We start from the raw sequence: 22,855 nt of genomic DNA, 5'->3' as shown, positions 1-22,855 counted from the left end.
AGACATTTTAGGTATACTTCCAGTAACGGTGATTATGTTGGAAGTACATTTAAAATATATGCCCCAAATTGTTTTTTGTTACTGTTGGTTTAACTGTGACCATGTCCTCCAAATTTGTAAAGATGATTTGCAAGTTTGGGGTTAGAGTGGAATGAAAAATGTTTTGGAGGTCCGATTAGCAATTGTTTCTTATTGCCAATTGTATTTGAAATTTTGAAGACATATATTTAAAGCCTGAACCGTAGGGGAATTTTGAACTGCAAGAAAATGTCTATTTCTAATCCAACAGTTTCTGAATTTCTATTTCATTTATTGATGTGGGAATTAACTTTACTTATTAACCACAATTATTATTAATTGCCCAATAAGAACAACATTCTATTGTGTAAACATTGTTTCTCTTTGGAGAAAAGGCAGGAGAATGGGGGTAAATGGAGCTTATTCAGAGAGCACAAGCATGATGGGATACATGGCCTCCTCCTGTGCAACACATTTATATTATAATGTGGAATAAAAGATATTACATCTTGCCACTAAGACAGGTATAGGTGTGTGCAAATGAACTGTAAATATGCAATTGCATTGATGTCACAAAGTCTGTGGTGAAAGTCTCAGCAGTATGTTTGCGCTTTTGCCTCCAGACTGACTTCAGAATATTATAATAATTATTATTCATAGGAGAACCACTTACGGGGGTATATTCTTGTCAGATCTGTATGACATCAACTGCTGTGAAGTGACTTTGTGGGTGAACACGGCAGCCAATTTGCACACAGCAGTGTTCCACAAACAGCCATGACGTGAGTGACCAATTTTATTTGGAGGATTGTTGACCTCCCATGCAAAACTCCTTTCCCTTTTTGAATAGTGTCATGGGATCTTTAACATCCACCTGAACAGGCAGGCTTGGTTTAATGTCTCATCTGAAGTACAGTACCTCCAACTATGCAGCATAACCCCAGCATTGCATTTGCAATGTCAGCTTAGACTATGTGAATTTGAAACTCCAATGTGGCCCTTGAACTCACAGCCTTATGATTCAGAGGCAAGAGTGCTAGCAAATGAGCCAGGTTACACTCCTTGGTCTTGGTGAAAGCCGAGCTGGGTTGGTAGCACTCGACTCTGAATCACAAGGTTGTGGGTTTGAGATCCTTGTCAGAATTTGGAACTCCTGTAGTCCTAAGTTGATGATCCAATACAGCACTGGGGGTGTACTGCAGTGTCAGAAGTGCCCCTTTCAGATAAAACATTAAAGATCCTATGGCACCGTGTTCGAAAAGAGAAGGGAGTTTTTCCTGTTGTCCTGACCAACAATCCCCCAATAAAATTGATCATTCACTTCATGGCTGTTTGTAGGTTATTGCTGTGTGCAAATTGGCTGTCGCACTTTGCCAACAAAATACATTGACTACATATTACAGTAGATTCTGTGCAGGGCTTTGAGAAATCCCGATACTGTGGTAAGACTCCATATCAAATGCAAGGATTGCTGTTGTGTTAGTTTGTCAAATACCTTGTGTTTATGTTCCAGAAATTTGGAATGCCTAAATCTGTTGCTTAACAGTGGAGCTGATTTCAACAAAAAGGATACGTTTGGAAGGTAAGAACTATCTTAATTTTTAGTGTATGCACAGCTAAAGTTGACAGCTGTTCCTGTTGAATGCTAAGAAAAATACGTAGAATAAAGTTGTGTGCTTTATTGTTTTCCTGTCCCCCCTTGGAATTCCATCCCAGAGTCTCTCCGATTTGCTCCCTCCCCTCTTTCAAGACGCTTCTCAAAACCTACATCGACCATGCTTTCGCTCATCTTTCCACTTCACACTCCTCTCAGTTCCCACCCCCTACTTAGGTGCCCATGCAGCACCATGATTTGCCTTGAGATGTGAAAGGCACTATATAAATGTAAACTATTCTACAAATTGTAATTTTCTTTTTGCTATTCCCAGCTCTTCTGCAAATCAACTATTACTGCGTTCCAAGTTGCAATAATTTCTAAAGGGATTCCAACATATGTGTTTTGGCAACCCCAATTTCAGACCATTTGAGGTGTACGAAAAATGACCAAAAGTGTGGTAAAAGAATTGGGTCTTGACGTGCCTTGAAAGAGGGGAGGGAGCGATTCGGAGGAACTCTGGGAATGGAGTTTCAGAGAACGGGGGCAAAATGACGACGGTGGAGCAATGGGTTGGGGGGACATGAAGCAAGCTGGTGTTTGCTTGGCAAATGAAACTGTCAGGTTGGGAAGGTGCAGAGGTAGGATGGGAAGGGTGGATTAAGGACTCTCACGCTCTCTCTCTCACACACTCTCACTCTGTCTCACTCCCTCTCTCTCACAATCTCTCTCTTTCCCCTCTCACACTCTCTTTCCCCCCCCCCATCTCTCTCTCTCCCTCCTTCTCTCAATCGCGTTCTCCCCCCCCCTCTCTAAATCACTCTCTGTCTCTCCCCCTCTTTCTCAATCAGTTGCACAGCTCACTATCTGGCAACAGGAATGAGCATTCTCCCGGCCGTGCTGTGTGGCTCACTATCTGGCAGCTGCAGTAGCCAGCGGTTGGGAGGACACGGTTGGTAAGGAGACCCGTTTGCCTTACCCTCAGCTTGAGAGGGACTTCCTGACAGACTGCAGGACCAGGCAGCATTATTTCCACTCCTTGCGCATTGAGTTGCTGTAACGAGAGGGCGGTTTTACCAGGGAGGGAGGGAGTGGCACCGTTAATTTGGAAATAGTTTGCGGGCCGGATGAAATAATTCCCGGGGGCCACCAGTTGGACCACTCTGGCCTATATTGAGTACTTTTGTGCCTGTCCATGGATCCTGATTTTATTAAGGCACTGCATTTTCACTTCCATCTGTACTTTGTTTAGCTCATTATAAACGCCTCTCAAAGATAAAGTTGGTCTAGATGTTATTAGTGTGCCCATGAGCTTGATTTTATAGTCAGTGTAAGATCTCAGCTGAGCATGAGCCTTTTTCTTGGCTTTCGATTTTATTTGTCTTTCAGGCAGTGAGAAAATAGTCTCAGTACCTCAAACCAAATATCTACTCCTGCCTAAAACTCTATTACTAAGGTAATTTTCTTTGTAAAAATGACATGGATTCTCTTTGCTGACCATTACCAGCAGAAGAAATCCTCAAAGAAGAGTTCTGCATTTGATGATATTATGTTAGCTGATTATCTGCACTAATTGTCACCGGTCTCATTGTGAATAAGGAGATGGTGCAGAACTGATTGTCACAATTAACTATAGTATAAGCCAAAACCTTCTTCAATCAGGAGACTCACTATTACTACTATATTGTGCCAGCCCTTTTCTCTCTGTCATTGTCTCACACACTTTCTGACTCTCTAACCTTCTATCCCTCTGACTTTTTCTTTGTCTGGCTCCCCCATCTTCAGCCCTGTAGATTGCTAAATGAACTCTTGTCTGTTCACATTTGTGTGGGTGGCTGAATTGTGTTCCAAGTGACCTTGTGCATATTTGTACAACTGAATTATTTTAGTGATGGTTCCTTCCCTTCTATGTGCGAGTGCAATGCAGATAAGTGAACAAAAGGCATTCTACTGTAATGGGTAACTCTCAAGTTCACAACCATTGTGTATTCTGGAAGATACAGCACTTGTCTGCATGGGAATTGAAAAGGCTCAATTTCCAGACAAAATGATTAGATAACAAAAACAACAAAATTATATTTGTATAGCGCTTTTCGCATCAGGAGGAAGTCCCAAGATAGATCTTTGATGGGCTTCATAAATTGAATAGTTGTTAAGTCTTATTGTCCAGACTCTGTCTACATTTAGGCAAGGGTAGAGCATATAAGAGCTGAAGGCAATATGCAGCAATATCCCAGCATGAATTAGCATCTTCAAAGGATGAAGTAAAAATTAAATTAAGAGGGTAGAAAGAAAGTTATTTTGTGTCATTGCTTTTTTTCAGAAATTTATTGAGAACTAATTTAAAACTTTTTTAAGTTGTCTGACCCGTGGGGAAACCGATCACCAGGTTTAACAGTATCCAGACCAGACAGAGTTCTAATGTACAAGTGGAGTACGCTTTTGACGGACGGCGGTTAACCCCGGGGGTCGAGTAAATTGAATAAAACTCCCAGCCACGATTCATTTCGATTCTTACCTGTTGTAAATATGCTAGTTGATTCAGACGAAAATCCAGTTTCTCCAGGCAAAATGCCGCACTGGTCGCCACTGAATGTGCGCACTCGGGCCGGCTGAGACCGCCACGAGAGACTCCGGCATGTAGATGGGAGGAGTCAGATTGTGATTGACAATAGACTCCAGCCATTCTGAAGCAGTTGGAGTTGGGCTGTCAAGCAGTGAGGGGGCGAAGGAATGGGAAAGAACAAGGGTGGGAAATCGGGATTGGTTGACAGTGGAGCCGCTTGTGAATGGCTGGAGCCCAAACATTCACAAGCGAATGCAGGTTTTCACTCACCTCAGCCCCGCTGCTGATTGTCCCCTTTCCCGTCTAATGGGAACGGCAATGGGAGGAGGAAGATCCTCTATTGGGCGGCAAAGTGCCGGACTATACCTGCACCCAAACAAAGATAAATATATTTTACTGAATTTAACTTTAACTGGTGAGTTCACATTGCTTGAAGTGAAACAACATTATTACATATTGTATGGCCCCACCGCAGCTCCTCTGCTGGGCGGGAATCGTATTTCGGTTAACCTCGGACACCTCTTCAGTCGGACAAAATTCCGCCCTCGATGCATCCGGCTTATCCAATATATGTATATATGTATATCAGCAACGCATAGAAATGTCATTGTATCTGGAATGTAATGCATAAACTCTTCTGAAAGAACAGGTGGATCAGAGCCAGGACTTCAGGATCCCAGAGTATGCTTTGTAGTACTGTTGGAGCTTAATCAGTTAAAACCACATAGCTTGCCATTGAGAATACTGTCTGGCAAGCTTCCTGCTGCTTGTCCAGCTAGGGCTACCCTACCAGTGACTGGTCTGCCCCTCCAAATCTTGGGGACAAGCCAGGCTGGCTGGTTTGTCATCAGATCCTCTTGGCTCACAAACTGACTCAGACCCCCGCAGGGCATTGACTCATTTGTGAAGTTTTGTTGTCAAGCATGTGATCCAGGAGCCACTTTATTATTGAGATTACTAGCAATATGTTAAAGTACTAATACAAATACTGGTGCTTTATTACTGGTTTAAAAAAATCATTTGCAATGTTTTTTTAATTTTTACACATCCTGCACAGCAATATTGCATTAAAAAAAATCTACTTGACTTTTTCTTACCCTTTCAGAACCCCACTGCATTATGCTGCTGCCAATTGCAACTACCAGTGCCTGTTTGCTCTTGTGGGATCTGGAGCCAGTGTAAATGACCTTGATGAAAGAGGTTGCACACCACTTCACTATGCAGCAGCATCAGACACAGACGGAAAGTAAGTCAAGCAGCATGGGTTGCAAATGTACAAAACTGGTTGACTGCGGGCACTATTGCACAACTTCATTTTTGTATACTGAGCTCCTAAAACTGGATTGCTTCATTGCTTTAAAGATATTACCAGCTTCTACACATTTAGGGTAACTGAGTAAGCAAGTAATATATTGTAAGATTATAAATTGAAGATTTATATGAATATTGATTACCTTAAGTTCCTCTAAGTTTACGTTAGTTCTTAGTTGGTTAATATCAGCAATATGCTGTGAAATGGATATTTTGAAGGGAAACATTGAGATCAAATAGAGCTGTCTTCTCATGTGTTAAGAAAAAAAATATTTTTAAGAAACATTTAGAAGTTGCATCTTTGTTGTGTTATTGCTCTTGATTTTGATGGGCCTTTACCTAGGGAAATGGTTACTTCAGACGTGTAACATAACCAACAATCCATGAGAGTAAATAGATTTGTAGAATGTATGCTAATTTAGTTGTATTTTTGTATAGTTTTCAATATTTTATTCCATTTATGAGAAACCTTCTACCTGCTCTTGGTTTTGTTCTTCAAAATCACTTTTATGGTCCTTTTCCCTTTGAACAAAATTGTTTACTCTTATACTAAAATTATACTAAACCTTTAGCTGTTTTCAAGCACTAAGGTGTTCTTGAGAGAAATTACAGTAACTCAGTATTTGCTGTTAATAGATTTTGGTAGAAAACCTCAGCCATCCTTAAGCAGTTTAGAAGTAACACCGAGGTCCACTGATTAGTCAGCCTGAAAATATTTAAAAATTGCCCAGACGTGGAAGTTAGTTTCCAAGTTTAAGAACTGTCTGATGTGTTGTGCCAAGTTAGGTTTACTCATATAGTAATTTCTTCCAGTTTCCTGTAGTTCATGGAACAGATTAATTTAGCTTCCTGTAATTGATGGTTGCTTTGTGAAGATCGTGGCACAAATATTGTGAACTAAGTCTAGCAATTTGTGGAGGCTATCTTTGTGGAGGCTATCTTTTCCTTCGTATGAACTTAACTGAACAATTAATTTGTCAACTCAGTCATTACAAAATGCATCATTAGATTTCGGAAAACCCAGGTGATTTTTTAATCTAACATTGCCTGTTTTGAAAAAGGCTGTGCCAAGATATTTCAGCATGCATGATGCTGAAATATATTTATGCACATTTTATGATAAAGCTGATAATCACAAAAAGAAAACTGACGTTTCTTAAAACTGAGTTGTACAATAGGTAAATGCGCATTAAGAAGTGAAATCTAGATGGTTGGTTTCTTTTCATCTAAAGGTTTTATTTCAGATTCCAGATTATCATCTCTAGTAGTTTTATAGTATCTTTTATCTTAGACTCAATGTGTAGAGTCCTGTCTCTAGGAACATTCAGTGATGTACATCTTAAGTTAATAATAATCCTTGCATTTGATATAGCAACTTTTAGTCGTTGAGATGTTTCAAAGCGCTTCACAGAATATATTGTAAAATGGATTGACTGTTTTTTGGAAATGGGAACAATTTTTTAAAGTAGTTTTCATTTGGCTTATAGCTAGTTAGTCAAAAAAAAGCAAAGACTGAAGGTCGCCTGGGCTGAATCAAAGATGTGTCCATTCAGTGCCACTGTTTTGCATCTAAAAGGGAATCCAAGGACTTTGAACAAATAACTCTATGGCAGCCCTGATTTCTGACAGTACATAGGCAAATGGCTAAATCTATTGGAAACCACCTCATCAGTTGTAAAGGTAGCATGTATTGTCATAATCCTGTACATGGTCATGCTAACTATAAAAGTGGTTTATCTAATTTAGATAAACTAATAAGTAAGTTAACAATCCTTATCAATCAGTTATAATGTAAATTTATCCACCCTTTTCTCAAATGAATTCCAAAATGAATTGTACAATTGGTTTTGTACACATGGATTTTGTCTAACTGAGGTTCAGAAAGCTGCTTGTTGAGCTGCTATTTACGTCAAGGCACCAGTTCATTAATATAACTCTGGATCCGTTAATCTACAATGTGCTAAAACTAATTCATTTTCATGGGTAGTGAATTTTGTACTTCGATCAGTTTCAGCTTTCCCAGTTTAGGGAGATGAAATATTAGGCAAGTTTCTTGCTCTTGATAGCTGTTCAATGACCCTTGCTGGAAAGTGTGTTTGTATTTTAGGAGAGGACAGGATTGAACAAAACTGATGCCTCCCATCACTGCTCATTTATCAAGCATGGCCACCTGAGTGAGCCTCCAAAGGGTTTCTGGCTCATGTGAAGCTGTATTCACTATGAGTTGCAACATGCAAGAGAGAAGAGAAAATTAAAATTACTTTTTTCAATGGAATGTTACTAAATGTTTTTTAAAATTAATTCATTTGTATCTAAGCTTGTTCAGCAAAGTATGAAGTACTGGAAAAAGTATAAAATAACTCCTAGAGCTACCATGCCTGTGTTTGCTAAAGCATTTGGATAATCAAATACAAGGATTATAGCTGTGAACACTAACAAAAGCAACAACAAGTTACAGTTGTGTAGCACATTCAAGTCGCGAGGACATCCCAAGGCACTGAACACACTGAAGTGCTGTACTGGATAATCTGTCATTTGAGAAGTACATGATGCGGCGCTGGAGCCTTCTGACCCTCTGTAGAACTAGTTGTTCAGTGTTACAGTTTTCTCAGATGGTTTCAACTTTGCTGTAAGGGTTTTAAAGATCAATGAAAAATTGGATCAAAACACTGAGCTGAGATCGTAACCTTATTTACTGTTTGATTTTATGGCTTTTTATAAAAACAATTGGTCAGGCTGCAGTGGCTGATGGGACCAAGGGAGTGAGGAACCAGCAGTAGTCCAGAATGGAAGAACCGCCAAGTAAAGGCAGCAAAATATGGTTGGAGGACATTACATAAGTAGAGTGAGACAAGACCATAAAAGAATTTGGAAGTCGGGGCTGTAGAAATTTGGATAATATGGAGCTCTAAAGGCTGGTAATGAAAACATTATAGAAGCTACCCTTGAGGCACCCGTTAAGGAGGAGATTAGAGATGGGCTGGGACAAGGCCTCTAGAGCTATTACATCTGAGCATATGCACCCCAAATTCTGCCGAGCACTAGCCTTGGAGGCAAGGATGAGGATGTTGAAGTTGATCTGCTGAGGGTCAAGGAGCAAGTGAAGCCAGGCAAAGGTGAGGATAATGTGCTTGCAGAACCCGGTATAGGAGAGCACATGGTCCGAGTTAATGTTTTCTTTGCATCATTGGGTTGTGGTACTTAGACTTATTGTGCTGCCTTCATCACTAATTTCTATGGACAGTAACACAATAATGGTCCACATTTATCCAATGATTCATTGAAAGTGCTCACGATAGTGCAGACTTTTTTTTTCGTGTAGTTTTTTTTACTATTCTGGTAGTCTGCAGTTAAATGTGCCACTTAAATGCTAACAGATTTTTTTACCATGGGGACTTGAATTAATATCTCATAACACCTCACAAAGCTGTTGCTAAATGTCATAGCCTGAATGAACCTGTAAGAGCTAGTTCACAGCAAGACCTTGATGGCTTTGTTCCATTTGAAAAGCTTGCAAATTTGACAACTTGAAAATTAGTGAATGTAAATTTCTGATGTTAACAGGACAGTTTTTATGCTTACGTTTCATTGCTACAAAATCTGCAATAAATCTTCAACATAGTCGATTGTAAACTAGCAGTGTGGGATGATCAGAAGCAGCATGTGTAGGAAACGTGAACATGGTATGAAATCAAGACATGCTGTTGATGGCAGACTTCCAGGAGAAGGATTTCCTGTGTATGAGTGGGTGGTGGACAGGTATACAATTCGGCACTGTGGACCTAGTTAAGTGTTAGTAGTGTATCACCCAAACAAACACATGGCATCATCTTTCCAAAAGATTTAAATCTACTGTCTGATAGAACCCTGTTTTGACCTAATCTGCTGATTCAAGTCTCTGTAAAGTGGTATTTTGAGGATATGGTTGAATGTTCTAGGGCTATCCATTAATAACAACCTGTGGGTTCACACCTTCTAGGATACCTAATTTGTAAGTTATTATTGAAACCGTAGCAATCAAAAACAGTTTCTGTAATGCTACAGTTCACGATGGATGAGAATATTTTATTTAAATTGAAGGTTTGGTAATTCACACAGTTAAGTACATAGAGGGCATTTAACCATGACACATTGCTCTGGTAATCAAGTTCATTCCGAGATTGATCATTTTTTTATAGTCAAATGGATGGAAACTAGTCAGCAGACAGAGTTCCACGTATGTATACCACCTTACACATGGAGTGTTAAAAGTATTCAGGTTGTGTTAGTTTTCAGGTCTGGGCTACCAATTTTATAAATATTGCATAATGTACCATCAAGCATGTGGATGTACGCTTTCGTACTTTAGAAAAAGTCAGTGTAAAGAATTAAATTTTTGCGGCTTAACTGCAGGTTACTATGAATTAGCATGTGTGGATGGCATTTGAAAGCATTGAAAAAGAATAGTTCATTCTGTCATTACCACGATTGACTCCAGAAACTTTTAATAGTTTAGGTTTCAGACTCCAGATCATTGGCAGTGTGATTGCTCAGGTATATGACTTGTATTTTGTTCATGCTACCAAATATTCGGTTAAAAAATGACAGTTCTCTATTTCCATATCAATTATGATGGTAATATTCAATAAATGTTCTTAATTATCAACAGGTGCCTGGAGTATCTCCTCCGAAATGATGCAAATCCTGGGATTCGCGATAAACAGGGCTATAATGCAGTGCATTATGCAGCTGCCTATGGACATCGTTTATGTCTTGAACTTGTAAGTGTTTGTTTTATTTCTGCTAATTTTAAAAAAATCTAAAATTTTAATAAGGGTTAAGCTAGTCGTGAAACTGTTTCAGTAGTTGAAAGTGGTTCTTTTGGTTAAAGTGTCATCATGTATTTTGTGTATTTCTTGTGACTACCATAACTACCATCTGCAGTGTTTACAGCTATGCTTATGAATATACAGTATGGTAGGAGGGGAAACAACTTTGATCTATCAGTAATCTCAATATTATGACATACTCGAGGGAAGAAGGCTTTGTTGTTGAGATCCTTCTTCCACCTGTTTTAGCTTATTTAAGCAAGATCTCCAATTATTTGTAAAGGAAACATAAACACATGTTTAGGTAAATAAATTGAAGTTTATCGTATTCATTTTATACAGATTGAAAAAAAACCTGTGTGTGTGTGGAGGGTGATGGCAGGTGCTCAGATTTCAAATGCTTTAGCTACAGAAGGAAATATCAGAAGGGCCAAATTTTAAAAAAATCTGTATTCTACTGCAATGCAGTGTTGTCACTTGGTAGCTATTAAGTGTCTAACCAACATTTGCATTGACAAATTTGAAGCACATGGCAGTAAATTATGTTTGTACATCAATTACTTATTTACTTTGAAATAAAGTCCTAAAGGTATTTTATGCTGAAAGCACAATGACTATTTATATGAATCTTTACATTAATTTCACCCACAAAATATAATCAATTAACTTTACAGTATATTCTGTGAGGCGCTTTGAGACGTCTCGAAGACATAAGGTGCTATATCAAATGCAAGGATTATTATTATTACATCTGGAACATAAGAACATAAGAATTAGGAGCAGGAGTAGGTCATTCGGCCCCTCGAACCTGCCCCGCCATTCGATAAGATCATGGCTGATCTTCAGACCTAACTCTAATTACCTGCCCTATCCCCATATCCCCTAATCCCTCTGTTTTTTATAAAATCTATCAGTCTCAGCCTTGAAGATGTTCACGGACTGAGGATCTACAGCCTTCTGGGGGAGTGAATTCCATAAATTCATTACTCTCTGAGTGAAGAAATGTTTCCTCAACTCTGTTGTAAAAGGCTGACCCTTAATTTTAAGACTGACCCCTGGTTATAGATTCTCCTACCAGGGGAAACAGACCCTCAGTGTCTACTTTATCAGCCCTTTAAGAATCTTATATGTTTCAATAAGATCTCCCCTAATTCTTCTGTACTCTAGAGAATATAGCCCTAGTTTATTCAGCCTATCCTCATAGGTCAGTCCCCTCATCCCAGGAACTAACCGAGTGAATCTACGCTGCACCCCCTCTAGGGCAAGTATGTCCTTTTTTAAATAAGGAGACCAAAACTGCACACAATACTCTAGGTGCGGTCTCACCAAGGCCCTATACAGTTGCAGCAAGACTTCCCTACTCTTGTACTCTAAACCTTTTGCAATGAACGCTAACACGCCGTTCGCCTTCTTAGTTGCTTGCTGCACCTGCAAACTAACTTTTTGAGACTGGTGTACAAGGACACCCAAATCCCTCTGCACTCTAACCCTATCTAATCTCTCCCCCTCTAGAAAATAATCTGTTTTTCTATTTTTTCTACGTAGGTGAATAACTTCACACTTCCCCATATTAAATTCCATCTGCCACCTACTCGCCCACTCCCCTGGCCTATCTATATCCCGTTGCAATCTTTTTGCATCATCCTCAGAGCTTACTCTCCCACCTAGTTTAGTGTCATCCGCGAATTTAGATACGTTACATTCAATGTCCTCGTCTAGATCATTGATGTAAATTGTAAATAGCTGAGGCCCAAGCACTGATCCTTGTGGCACTCCACTAGTCACATCCTGCCAATTCGAGAATGACCCGTTTATCCCTACTCTCTGTTTTCTACCCGTTAGCCACTCTTCAATCCATGCTAATATGTTCCCATTAATCCCGTGGGCCTTAACCTTGTGCAATAGCCTTTTGTCTGGCACTTTGTCAAATGCCTTTTTAAAATCTAAATATGCTACATCTACTGGTTCCCCCCTATCTAACCTGCTAGATACATCTTCAAAAAACTCTGAAAGATTAGTTAAGCATGACTTCCCTTTTGTAAAGCCATGTTGACTCTGCCTAATCTTGTTATGGTCTTCCAGGAATCCCATAACATGTTATCTAATCATAACATGTACCGAATAAAATATCATTTGAACATTTTGTGTTGCACATCCAAACTTACTCATGGTCTGGGTGAATAGAAAAGGGTGGGCGGCACTTGCCCCGCGAAATCCGCCACAAACCCGCTATCGGTGTAGTTTCTGGCCTGTGGGCCTCCCGGCTGTTTACCTGATGTCACTGTGGGGGGGATGGCTCCAGACGCGCAGGCGCGGGGCAGCGCAAGTGGCAAATGGGCTTCACTCAGAGGCCCCCTCTGTTGTGATGATCTGTGTGTGAGTGTGTGAGTGATTATCTGTGTGTACATCTCTATGTGCGTTTGTGAGTGAGTGTGAGTATGTCTGTGTCTCCCTCTGTGTGTTTGTGGGTGTGGCTGTGTGTGCATCTATGTGAGTGTGCGTCTCTCTATATCTGTGTGTGTGTCTCTCTGTTTCTGAATGTGTGTGTCTCTCTCTGTCTTTGAGTGTGTGTGCCTCTCTGTATCTGAGTGTGTGTCTGTGTACGTATGTCCCTCTTTGTGTCTCTGAGTGTGTGTGTGTCTCTCTGTCTCTTGTGTGTGTGTCTCTCTCTATCTCTGAGTGTGTGTGTCTCTCTCTGTCTCTGAGTGTGTGTCTCTCTGTGTCTCTGAGTGTGTGTGTGTGTGTGTGTCTCTCTCTCTGTCTTTGAGTGTGTGTGCCTCTCTCTGTATCTGAGTGTGTGTGTCTGTGTACGTATGTCCCTCTTTGTGTCTCTGAGTGTGTGTGTGTCTCTCTGTCTCTTGTGTGTGTGTCTCTCTCTATCTCTGAGTGTGTGTGTCTCTCTCTGTCTCTGAGTGTGTGTCTCTCTGTGTCTCTGAGTGTGTGTGTGTGTGTGTCTCTCTCTCTCTCTCTCTCTCTCTCTCTGTCTTTGAGTGTGTGTGCCTCTCTCTGTATCTGAGTGTGTGTGTGTGTGTGTGTGTCCCTCTATGTGTCTCTGAGTGTGTGTGTGTGTGTGTTTCTCTCTCTCTCTCTCTCTCTCTGTGGCTCTGAGTGTGTGTTTCTCTCTCTGTCTCTGAGTGTGTGTGTGTCTCTCTGTGTCTCTGAGTGTGTGTGTGTCTCTCTCTCTATCTCTGAGTGTGTGTCTCTCTCTGTGTCTCTTGTGTGTGTGTTTCTGTGTCTCTCTGTGTCTCTGAGTGTGTGTGTGACTCTGAGTGTGTCTCTCTCTCTCTATCTCTGAGTGTGTGTGTGTCTCTCTCTCTATCTCTGAGTGTGTGTCTCTCTCTGTCTCTTGTGTGTGTGTGTTTCTGTGTCTGAGTGTGTCTCTCTCTGTGTCTCTGAGTGTGTGTCTCTCTCTGTGATCTCTGAGTGTGTGTGTCTCTCTGTGTCTCTGAGTGTGTGTCTCTCTCTGTGTGTGCATGTGTGTCTCTCCATGTCTGTGAATATGTGTGCCTGCGCCTCTGAGTGTGTTTTTCTCTGGGTTTGTGTGCGGTACTGGGCCCTGAGAGCTCCTGTAGCCTCGCTGGTGTCCCGTCCCCCCTTTCTCCATAATTACCACATTGGTTTTCGATATGCTGAGCTATTATAATAATAATAATAATAATTCTTGCATTTGATATAGCGCCTTATCAGGTCTTTGAGACGTCTCAAATTGCTTCACAGAATATGCTGCGTATTTTGTGGGCTATCCATCAGACCATTCTTAGAGTTTTATACAATAATATAATTGTCACTGAGGTCATCAGCTATTTGTATGCAAAAACTTGAGTGAACGTATGTTTGGAGAGGGAGAGGTAGGAAGTTAGCAAAATGATACATAATTAAGCTCCCGTGTAATTGTTTTTGTTACAGATTGCAAATGAAACTCCTCTAGATGTAGTAAGTTATCACTTTTATTTTGTAGAAATATGTATGTTTAAAAGCTACTTCAGTATGTTCTGTCTAGTGTATGATTAGTATAAACATGACTGGATTTAAGTACAAAAGTATGTGATTCAGTGTATGTATAACACTAATTTATAGTTGCCGTTTCAGCCCAAACCCCTAAAACTTCATGGCTAGTGTTTTATGTCACTCCCTTAAACCATTAATTTCTCCTAAAGGTGCCATTTTTGCTGAAAATGTACATTAAACTGCAAAAATGCAATAAATTGCAAGGGTATTGCTTCTAAAATGTATAATGGAAAAAATAGACTCTAGTTAGTAGGAATGGAAAAAATGTTCCTGCAAATGAAACTCCAGAGGATTTGAATGCTGTCCCTTCATGTCAGAAATCGGGCTTTAAATCTAACCAAATTGTTTAGATAAACATTTCCGTCATCTTATGGCTAAAATGCTCATGAGAGAAAATAAATTATTGTGTGGAAACTGGCACATTCAAAAGAATGTTAAAACAGAAGCTTATTCTGATTTGGCCATTGCCCCATTTATAAAGAGCCCAGTTGTTCCATTAATTTGCCTGCGTTACTTTAAGAGATTCTTATCCAATGGACGTTTGAGTCATTGGACCAAGGTGTTGAAACAACCTCAGTATTTAATAATTAACCTTTAGTAATATGGTATTAATAATTAACCTTTAGTAATATGGTATTAATAATTAATCTTTAATAATGTAATATTAATCTGATTCAAATAAACACTTTTCCCTGTCTCTCTTTGGTTTTATTATTTTAACTATTATGCTTGCTTTATCTATAACAAATATTCGTTATTCCAACTTGATTATAATTTATTTTTAAGTTTCAATATTCTTTCCCTGAACCTTCAGTCTCATTGTCTGCTTTGCCATTGCAACCCACAACTTGGTTGAAAAAGCGACAACCTGCAATAGGATTTGCTAATAGCAACAGTTAATAACTGGGAATACTGCCAGAAACTGTCTGTTTTGCTATCATTGCTGACTAGCAGAAACCCTATAATTTATTTCAGGCACTGTAGAATAGGGATCCCTATTCTCCATGTTTAAAATTGGTACGAGTTCCAGAAAAACAACTCTAAAGATCTGTTTTTCACACAGGGTTAAGGGATGATAAGAAACAAAAACTGGCATATTGGTATTAATTAGATCACTTCTGAGATGAAAGCTTTTAGAATGGAAAGAACCATTTGATCTCACCTTTTCAGAATACCAAGTTTACTGTCTTCCTGTTGTCCTGACCTCGAGCACATTTTCTGATCACCAAGTCCAATGATTGATTATCCTCTGTAGTTAAGTACACAATGCTCGGGGGTTCTTAAAATGAGGCTGAATTATATAGTGCAGCCAGTTACGTTTACCACATGGGTCTCCAATGTCACCTCGTCTCGCTGTGCCCTGCGTGATAGAACCAAATGCAATATATCAGGAGTCCATGGTGTCACCATGTTATATGCTAATCCATGATATAATGGGGCCCAACTATATTGCCCAGTTTCTGTCTGAAACTTGTCTTCACAATCCTAAACTTGTGCCCATTTACCCTCCTGCCATGGTGTGATAATTTTGGGTGAAGACAGAATCGAGAGCTCATCAAGTCGCATTTATATAGCAGCCTTCATATGGGGTGGAGTCTATTACATCTCAATGAAATAATGGCAATTCAGGTGTAGAGTTGGTTATTTATGATTTAGAAATGAAAGTACTAGAGGGCACCTGGTGCCCATGGAGCCGTATTCCAGCTTGTCGGCCAATGACCAGGGATGTTGAGAGTGGGGAGAAGCAAACAAAACGTTTTAATACGTTACGGACAAATTTTAACCTGCCTAGTTCATCTAATACCAAAATAATGTCTGCTTTGATGCCACAATCTTATTCACTCTTGCCTGTTTATATAATAAAGTTTCACATTTGTGTTTTGCTAGTTGATGGAAACTTCAGGTACAGACATGCTGAATGATTCCGATAACAGAGCACCTGTTAGTCCTTTGCACTTGGCTGTAAGTACAAAATGCCTTTTTGCTCTAAAATGCTCTAAATTGAAACCTTGTTTTTTTGAAATTAGTAATATGAATAAACTTTGATTTGATGGACAGGATTATACTGTTTTGTATAACAAAATAGCAGGCATGTTTTCACTCACACTTCAAACTCTTCAGCTACCACCTCATCTCCAACCTGCCCTTCCTCTCTAATGTGCTGGAACACATTGTTGCCTCCCATCTTTGCTCCTTCCTCTCTCACCACAACATGTTTGCATCCATCCAATCTGGATTCTGCCCCCCTTCCCCCAAAGCACCAAGACAGCCCTGTTGAAAGTCACTATCTTCATCCTCTATCCTTCTCAATTTCACTGCTACTTATGACACAGTCAACGAATCCATCCTTCTATCTAATACAATTTCAAACTTCTTTCTGACGAAGGGTTGTGGACCGAAACGTTGATTCACTTTATTATAATAATAATAATCCTTGCATTTGATATAGTGCTTTTCACGTCGGGAGGACGTCCCAAAGCGCTTCACAGAACACACTGTAAAGTGAATTGACTGTATATTTGTGGGCGAACGCAGCAGCCAATTGCACACAGCAATGTCCCACAAACAGTCGTAGATTGAAAATGACCAATTTATTATTGTTTTTGGTTTTGGAGGGATTATTATTAGGCTCTGTGTGGAGTAAGGAAACTTGCCCAAGGTTTCGCCCTCTGCCTGGAATTGAACTCAGGTCTCTCACTTGCAAAGCGAGTGCTCCAACCACTGAGCTACAGGACTTTCCTTTCTCCATTCTCCTGACCTGCTGAGTGTTCCCAGCGACTTCTGTTTTTGTTCCAAACTTTTTAACTTGTTTAAAACAAAATATTTTGAATATCTTTCAGGCTTACCATGGTCATCACCAGGCTCTGGAGGTCCTAGTTCAGTCTCTCTTAGACCTGGATGTGAGAAATAACAATGGCCGCACAGCTTTGGACCTAGCAGCCTTTAAAGGACATGTGGAGTGTGTGGATGTATTAATCAATCAGGGAGCGTCCATTCTCGTTAAAGATTATGTAACTAAAAGAACCCCAATTCACGCTGCAGGTTTGTGCTGATGTTTTGATAATGAGTAATTTTATTGTATTTTTAAAAATGTAGCTAGCCAAATAATGTTTTTCCTGGATTTTTGCAATTTGAAAAAAAAGTTGCCGAACTGTTAACATTCTCCACACTAAAGCAAAGTGACTTGTGGAGAGTGTGGATGTAGTTTTCATGCATTACTGACTTTGGATGCAATAGGACCATAGGCGATGAGTGGCTAAGGTGAGAGGGAGCTCAGCCTGCACCCCACATGTCTATTTACAGCTCGCCTCTTTATAGGGAGCTGGGAGGGAAAGCCCTGAGGATGATCACAGTCAGTCCTCCAATCCGTGGCACCCACGAACCCCCTGTTGACCCTCCTATCACAACTCATCGGTGGTGTCCGACCACTTCCGGTCCGGTCAGCTGCTTCTCGATGCGTCCTTACCTCTGATTGGCTGATGGTCCTATAAGTCAAGCCAACTGTCTTAAAGGAGAATCAGCCCTAAAATTGAGTATTACTCTCCCCCCCATTACATGATACCTACCGTCCCTTTGACAAACGTTGGAAGCAGTTCCAGAGATGAAATAATTCACAAATGTGCCTTGTGAAATGTGCCCTGCAATGTAAAACGGAATTCCAGAGTTGGGAGATCTGAATGCCGCAGAACTGCTTTCACTTAAAGCAGCATAAATGAAACTTAAGTTTGACTGATGTCAATTGCCAGTAAAGTGGAAAAAGTATCTTCCTCGTTCACTGTGTAATTTCGGTGTTAGCATTTAGACAGATTTGAACACTAGCAGAGCAATAGTTGATATTAGAATTGAAGCTGTGGTGAACTTATTCACACAGTGACCAAGGTAACTAGTTATAATGATACAAAAAAGGGGGAAAAAGTTGAATGGAAATTATAGTGTTTTAGTGTAATTTAAACAAATGCAACGGCTTCACTCGTGATGTTTGATCAATTAAGTGGTGAGATTTCTAAATAACATGTTTGTTACACATGTAATGAAAGCATGATCTCAGAAATCTGTGTTCACAATTGACAGGTTTACAAGACTGTTGTTCCAGAAATGTTGTCTTTTCCCTACCAGCTTCACTTCTTTTGTGAGAAGGGACATTCCGAACATACCTGTTCCTTTTAAGATCAAATTGTGTGCAAGCAAAACTCCTTAAAATAACAACTGCATGAAAATTATAATATAGATTTAACTGGAATGCTCATATTTGTGTGCTCGAAATCCAACCAATTCACTTCTTAAGCTTTCTGGTTTGTGCAACTNAAAAATTATGAACCAGCAAAATTAATGGGATCAAGTATATAGCCATTTTAAATAAAGATCAGAACTGCTTTATCACCATAATGCCATAATATGACTGGTAATATTGTTTGAGATTTAACAGCTCAAGACTGCCACCAGCTGTGTCTCAGTAGTACTGGTACTGCAGATACTTGGAAAGTGAACATTAAAAATCCAACTGGGAATGTTGCAGATTTATTTTTGTTTTGAAAATATAAAATGCTAACAGTAAAAATTAACACACCCTCAGCATTTAATTTAGTACACCATAGAATTTATTTTTTACACAAAACTCCTCCAACAATTTCTGCTGTTCCAACATTTAAATGTTTGAACAGCACAAATTGATGGAGGAGGAATTTTAAATGCTTATGCACTTTGATATTTATTTTATTTAAAATGTATTTTTTTACATATAACATTTATTTTTTTATACATTTTTATATCAGTTATTTTTTATGTATAAAAGAAATTGATAGTGTAGGAATTTTAAAAACTTTAAATGCTTACGTACTTCTATAAGTTTGAATATGTACTGGTAAATTATATAACTCTTGTTGCTGTTAGTGGTTTGATTTTTGGTGACAATACACTCCAGTTTAACAGCAATTGGGACAGGTGCAGCACCATATTATGTAGAGGGAGGGCAGCAGATTTGAAACCTGGTCTGTACTGAGTTAGGTTATCTCACATTGGGCAGAAGTTTAGAACTCCATTCCAGATTCATTTTTCTTCGTTCCCTCCCTTGCCTCCTTCAAGGCACTTCTCAAGACCTGCCTCTTCGACTGCGCCTTCAGCCACCCTCCCTACCCTCCCTGATCCCAACTTCCCCGCTCAGGTCTAAATGCCTGACTGTCCAGTGTCCTGGGACTCCTCTCGAACGGAACAGCACTTTACAAATGTAATGCTGTTGTAGTTGGGACTACAATTAGCCTCAGCTCCCCAGAATTAGGAAGGAAAGGATCAAATCCCTATCCAGAATCACTGTTGGGCAGGTTAGCTGGATCTTGGTAGGAATATACAACTGTCTTCTCAGCAATTCCTGCGTGTTCAACAGCATGCAGAAGTTCTGAAATGAGCACATTGGAGATATACTTTTAATGTTGGCAGTTCTATTGACAATTAGGAACATTGTTTATCATACTTGTGTTTTATTGAAAATTGTATCAAACGTTGTGTGAATCTTTCCGTTTGACATCTTTTTATTTACTTTCTCAGCAACAAATGGGCACTCCGAGTGCCTACGGCTCCTCATAGGTAACACTGATCTCTACACAGCTGTAGACATTCAAGATGGAAATGGACAGTGAGCAACATTTTTATTATTGCATTCAAATATAATGTGGTCTTTCTTTTAAAAGAGAATTAGATAGATGGGCAAGCCGAAAAGTAGAATTAGATCATTGTCTCTATGGTCCATATGTACAACTTCAGAAGCAATTTCTTAACTGTGTGCAAGGAGATCTGAGGTAGTTCCTGTCAAGAACCCATCAGTACAGTTGGGCTAGAAATAGCATAACGTGGCATTACCATTACAGATTTTGTTGTTCTCCCCATATTATCCCTCCTATTAGAACAGCCTGAAACACAATCTCAGTGAATAAAATGGAACTTTTAGAGGAGAAAAAATTGTGCACTTAGAATACCTGGCTGATGTTGGGTTAATTTTCATATGAATAAAATGGAACTTTTAGGGGGGAAAAAAGAGAGAAAAACACTGCAACACTACCTCTCATTTCCCTGACTTCTCAACATTTTAAAGCCTTAAAACATGCTTCATGTTTAGAGTGTGTAACTAAAATGGTAGAGAAATACTCTAACAGAATTCTTGCCCCAGGGTTATGTCACTTGATCTTAAGTATCTTGGCTTTGAGGTCTATATACATAATGAAACAGAAAAATATATTTTTATGCTGTTGCAGTTACACACCAATAGAAATAATTCAGGAAACGGTTGCCATAAATCTTGTCCATGATGTGCATTTTTTAAATGTCTATTTCTTGCTCTGGAGTTTATTTAAACCTAATTCCTATTGGTGTCCAAATTGTGCACTTAGAATACCTGGTTGATGTTGAGTTAATTTTCATATGAATAAAATGGAACTTTTAGGGGGGTAAAAAAGTTAAATACCTATAATTCTCTTCTGTGCAGTTCAAATACTACCTGGTGACAAGTGCTCTGGGATGCTATTAAATGCAAGTTGTTATTGGTGGTGTGATTGGAAATTTGTTTCATTGTTTGTTGCAGAACTCCACTGATGCTATCCGTTTTGAATGGACATACAGACTGTGTGTATTCACTTCTGAATAAAGGATCAAACGCAGATGCCAAAGACAAATGGGGGAGAACTGCATTACACCGAGGGGTAAGTACTGTTTGGAAATCTCTGTTTATTGTACATGCAGAATCTGGTTTGAATTCCTGATCTTGAGAACTTATATTGCTGCCTGCACAAATATGTATACACTTGTTAACTGATTCATTCTCTTATGCTTGGGGGAATCAAATCTTTAAATGCACTATGTTTGTTTTTTAGTGGAATGCAACCTCATAGATAAATCATAATGATCCTACCATTTGATATAGTAACCCATGACATCTCAAAGCGCTTCAGTAATTACTGAATTACAGTAATTACTGTGAAGTGCAATGACTATTTTAGATGTGAATGTGGCAGTCAATTTGTGCATAGACCATGAGATCAAAGTCCCCAAAAGGGGACTTGAACTCACAACCTTCTGATGCAGAGGTAAGAGTACTATCAGCTGAGCCGAATAATAAACAGAATATTGTAAGTTGTTCCAGTTCAACTGTACTGTGCATCAGTATTTCAGTACATGAATTGCTCCGAGATGCCTTCTAGCATGAAAGACGCTATATAAATGCAAGTTATTGTTGTACATTTATTTTGAGGATGTACCAAGACCGTTTTAAGATGTTTAGAGACCCAGAATCAAGCCAAATCATTGTACACATTTCCATTTGCTGTCCTTTTGAATTATTGTAACTTGATGGAGATTGTTGAAGCTTTTTTGTGATTAAAAATATTCATGGAACTTCCCTGATTGTTCAATTGATAAACTGGTTTCAAATTAAACTATATAGATTGCTAAATCTCGGGTTTATTTATTTTTATTGAGTTAGCTAACCTTAGCTTGGTTAGCAGTACAGGCACTACAGTTTATTTGTGTTACTAGGATTTCATTACAAATATAACATCTGGATACAAAGAATTTACATTGTGTCCTCTGTTGCAACTTGTGGGAGTAAAATGTTTACAGATCCCTAGGTTGCCTTAATTTAATGTTTGGTTTTATAGGCAGTAACTGGTCATGAAGAATGTGTGGAAGCTTTACTTCAACACAACGCTAACGTCTTAATTCAGGACTGCAAGGGACGCACATCTCTTCATTTGGCAGCATCTTGTGGACATGTAGGAGTACTTGGAGCATTACTTCAAGCAGCATCCTCAATGGATATCACTCCTACAACTGCAGACAATCATGGCTACACACCGCTACACTGGGCTTGTTATAATGGTAAATATGAGCCACATTGCACATGTGACCTGAAACAAATTCAATTGCTATTCCATCTTAGGTCCAATGAGAGTCTGTTGATAGTCAGACGGATGGTCCACGAGTCATTAAAAAATTCTTCCAGCCTTCCAGATTTTTGCCACTTACAAAGAATTGGACTGAGTCACTTTGCTGAAAAATTCAATGACTCACTGTTTAATCAGGCAATATTCAAAACTCTAGGCCCGGTGGTAATGATATATGACTTATCACAGCTTTTTCCTGAAAGTTCTGTGTGGTTTCTGTTCAATTTTAAATGTAACAAAAGCCCTTACTGTACACCTCTATGGTGCATTCATTGTAAGCTATTGGTGTTTTGAATGCTTAAATCATTTATTGGGATTCAACATGCAGACAACCAATCTGTTGCAATGTACTACTATTTTTTATTTTTTATTTATTTCATTTTATTAATCTCCAGTGTACACTTTCAGTCTTGCCTTCCCCCCGTAGAATTTCCACCACGGACTAAAAGGACCTCCTTAAAATTGTGTTTTTAGAAATGTCTACTTAGTTGATGGAATCTACGATATTTTTTCCTGAGACTTTTGAGGCATATAATGAAAGAATAACTTAAAACCTGAAATGTGTACCTCAACGTTCCTGTTTGACCCTTAAGTGTCCTTCATCCCCCACATTTGTGCCATG

At 39.3% G+C, this 22,855-nt stretch overlaps 1 protein-coding gene across 8 annotated transcripts in view; it reads left to right on the top strand.

Moving 5' to 3' along the window:
- The window catches only part of ankrd28b (ankyrin repeat domain 28b), a 96,936-nt gene that overhangs the window by 62,489 nt on the left and 11,592 nt on the right, over nucleotides 1-22,855 (top strand). For all 8 annotated transcript variants that reach the window (XM_042346699.1, XM_042346684.1, XM_042346710.1 and 5 more), the window contains 9 exons: nucleotides 1,532-1,600; nucleotides 5,284-5,424; nucleotides 10,138-10,249; nucleotides 14,204-14,230; nucleotides 16,193-16,267; nucleotides 17,146-17,347; nucleotides 19,847-19,934; nucleotides 20,877-20,994; nucleotides 21,949-22,168. In XM_042346699.1, coding sequence (XP_042202633.1) covers nucleotides 1,532-1,600; nucleotides 5,284-5,424; nucleotides 10,138-10,249; nucleotides 14,204-14,230; nucleotides 16,193-16,267; nucleotides 17,146-17,347; nucleotides 19,847-19,934; nucleotides 20,877-20,994; nucleotides 21,949-22,168 — 1,052 coding nt within the window. The remainder of the gene's footprint in view (nucleotides 1-1,531; nucleotides 1,601-5,283; nucleotides 5,425-10,137; nucleotides 10,250-14,203; nucleotides 14,231-16,192; nucleotides 16,268-17,145; nucleotides 17,348-19,846; nucleotides 19,935-20,876; nucleotides 20,995-21,948; nucleotides 22,169-22,855) is intronic.

The sequence above is a fragment of the Callorhinchus milii genome, unplaced genomic scaffold (assembly GCF_018977255.1).
Source record: "Callorhinchus milii isolate IMCB2004 unplaced genomic scaffold, IMCB_Cmil_1.0 Scaffold2, whole genome shotgun sequence".
Classification (NCBI taxonomy): Eukaryota; Metazoa; Chordata; class Chondrichthyes; order Chimaeriformes; family Callorhinchidae; genus Callorhinchus; species Callorhinchus milii.
The sequence above is the reverse complement of the archived record's forward strand: the minus strand, read 5'-3'. Positions and strand labels throughout refer to the sequence as shown.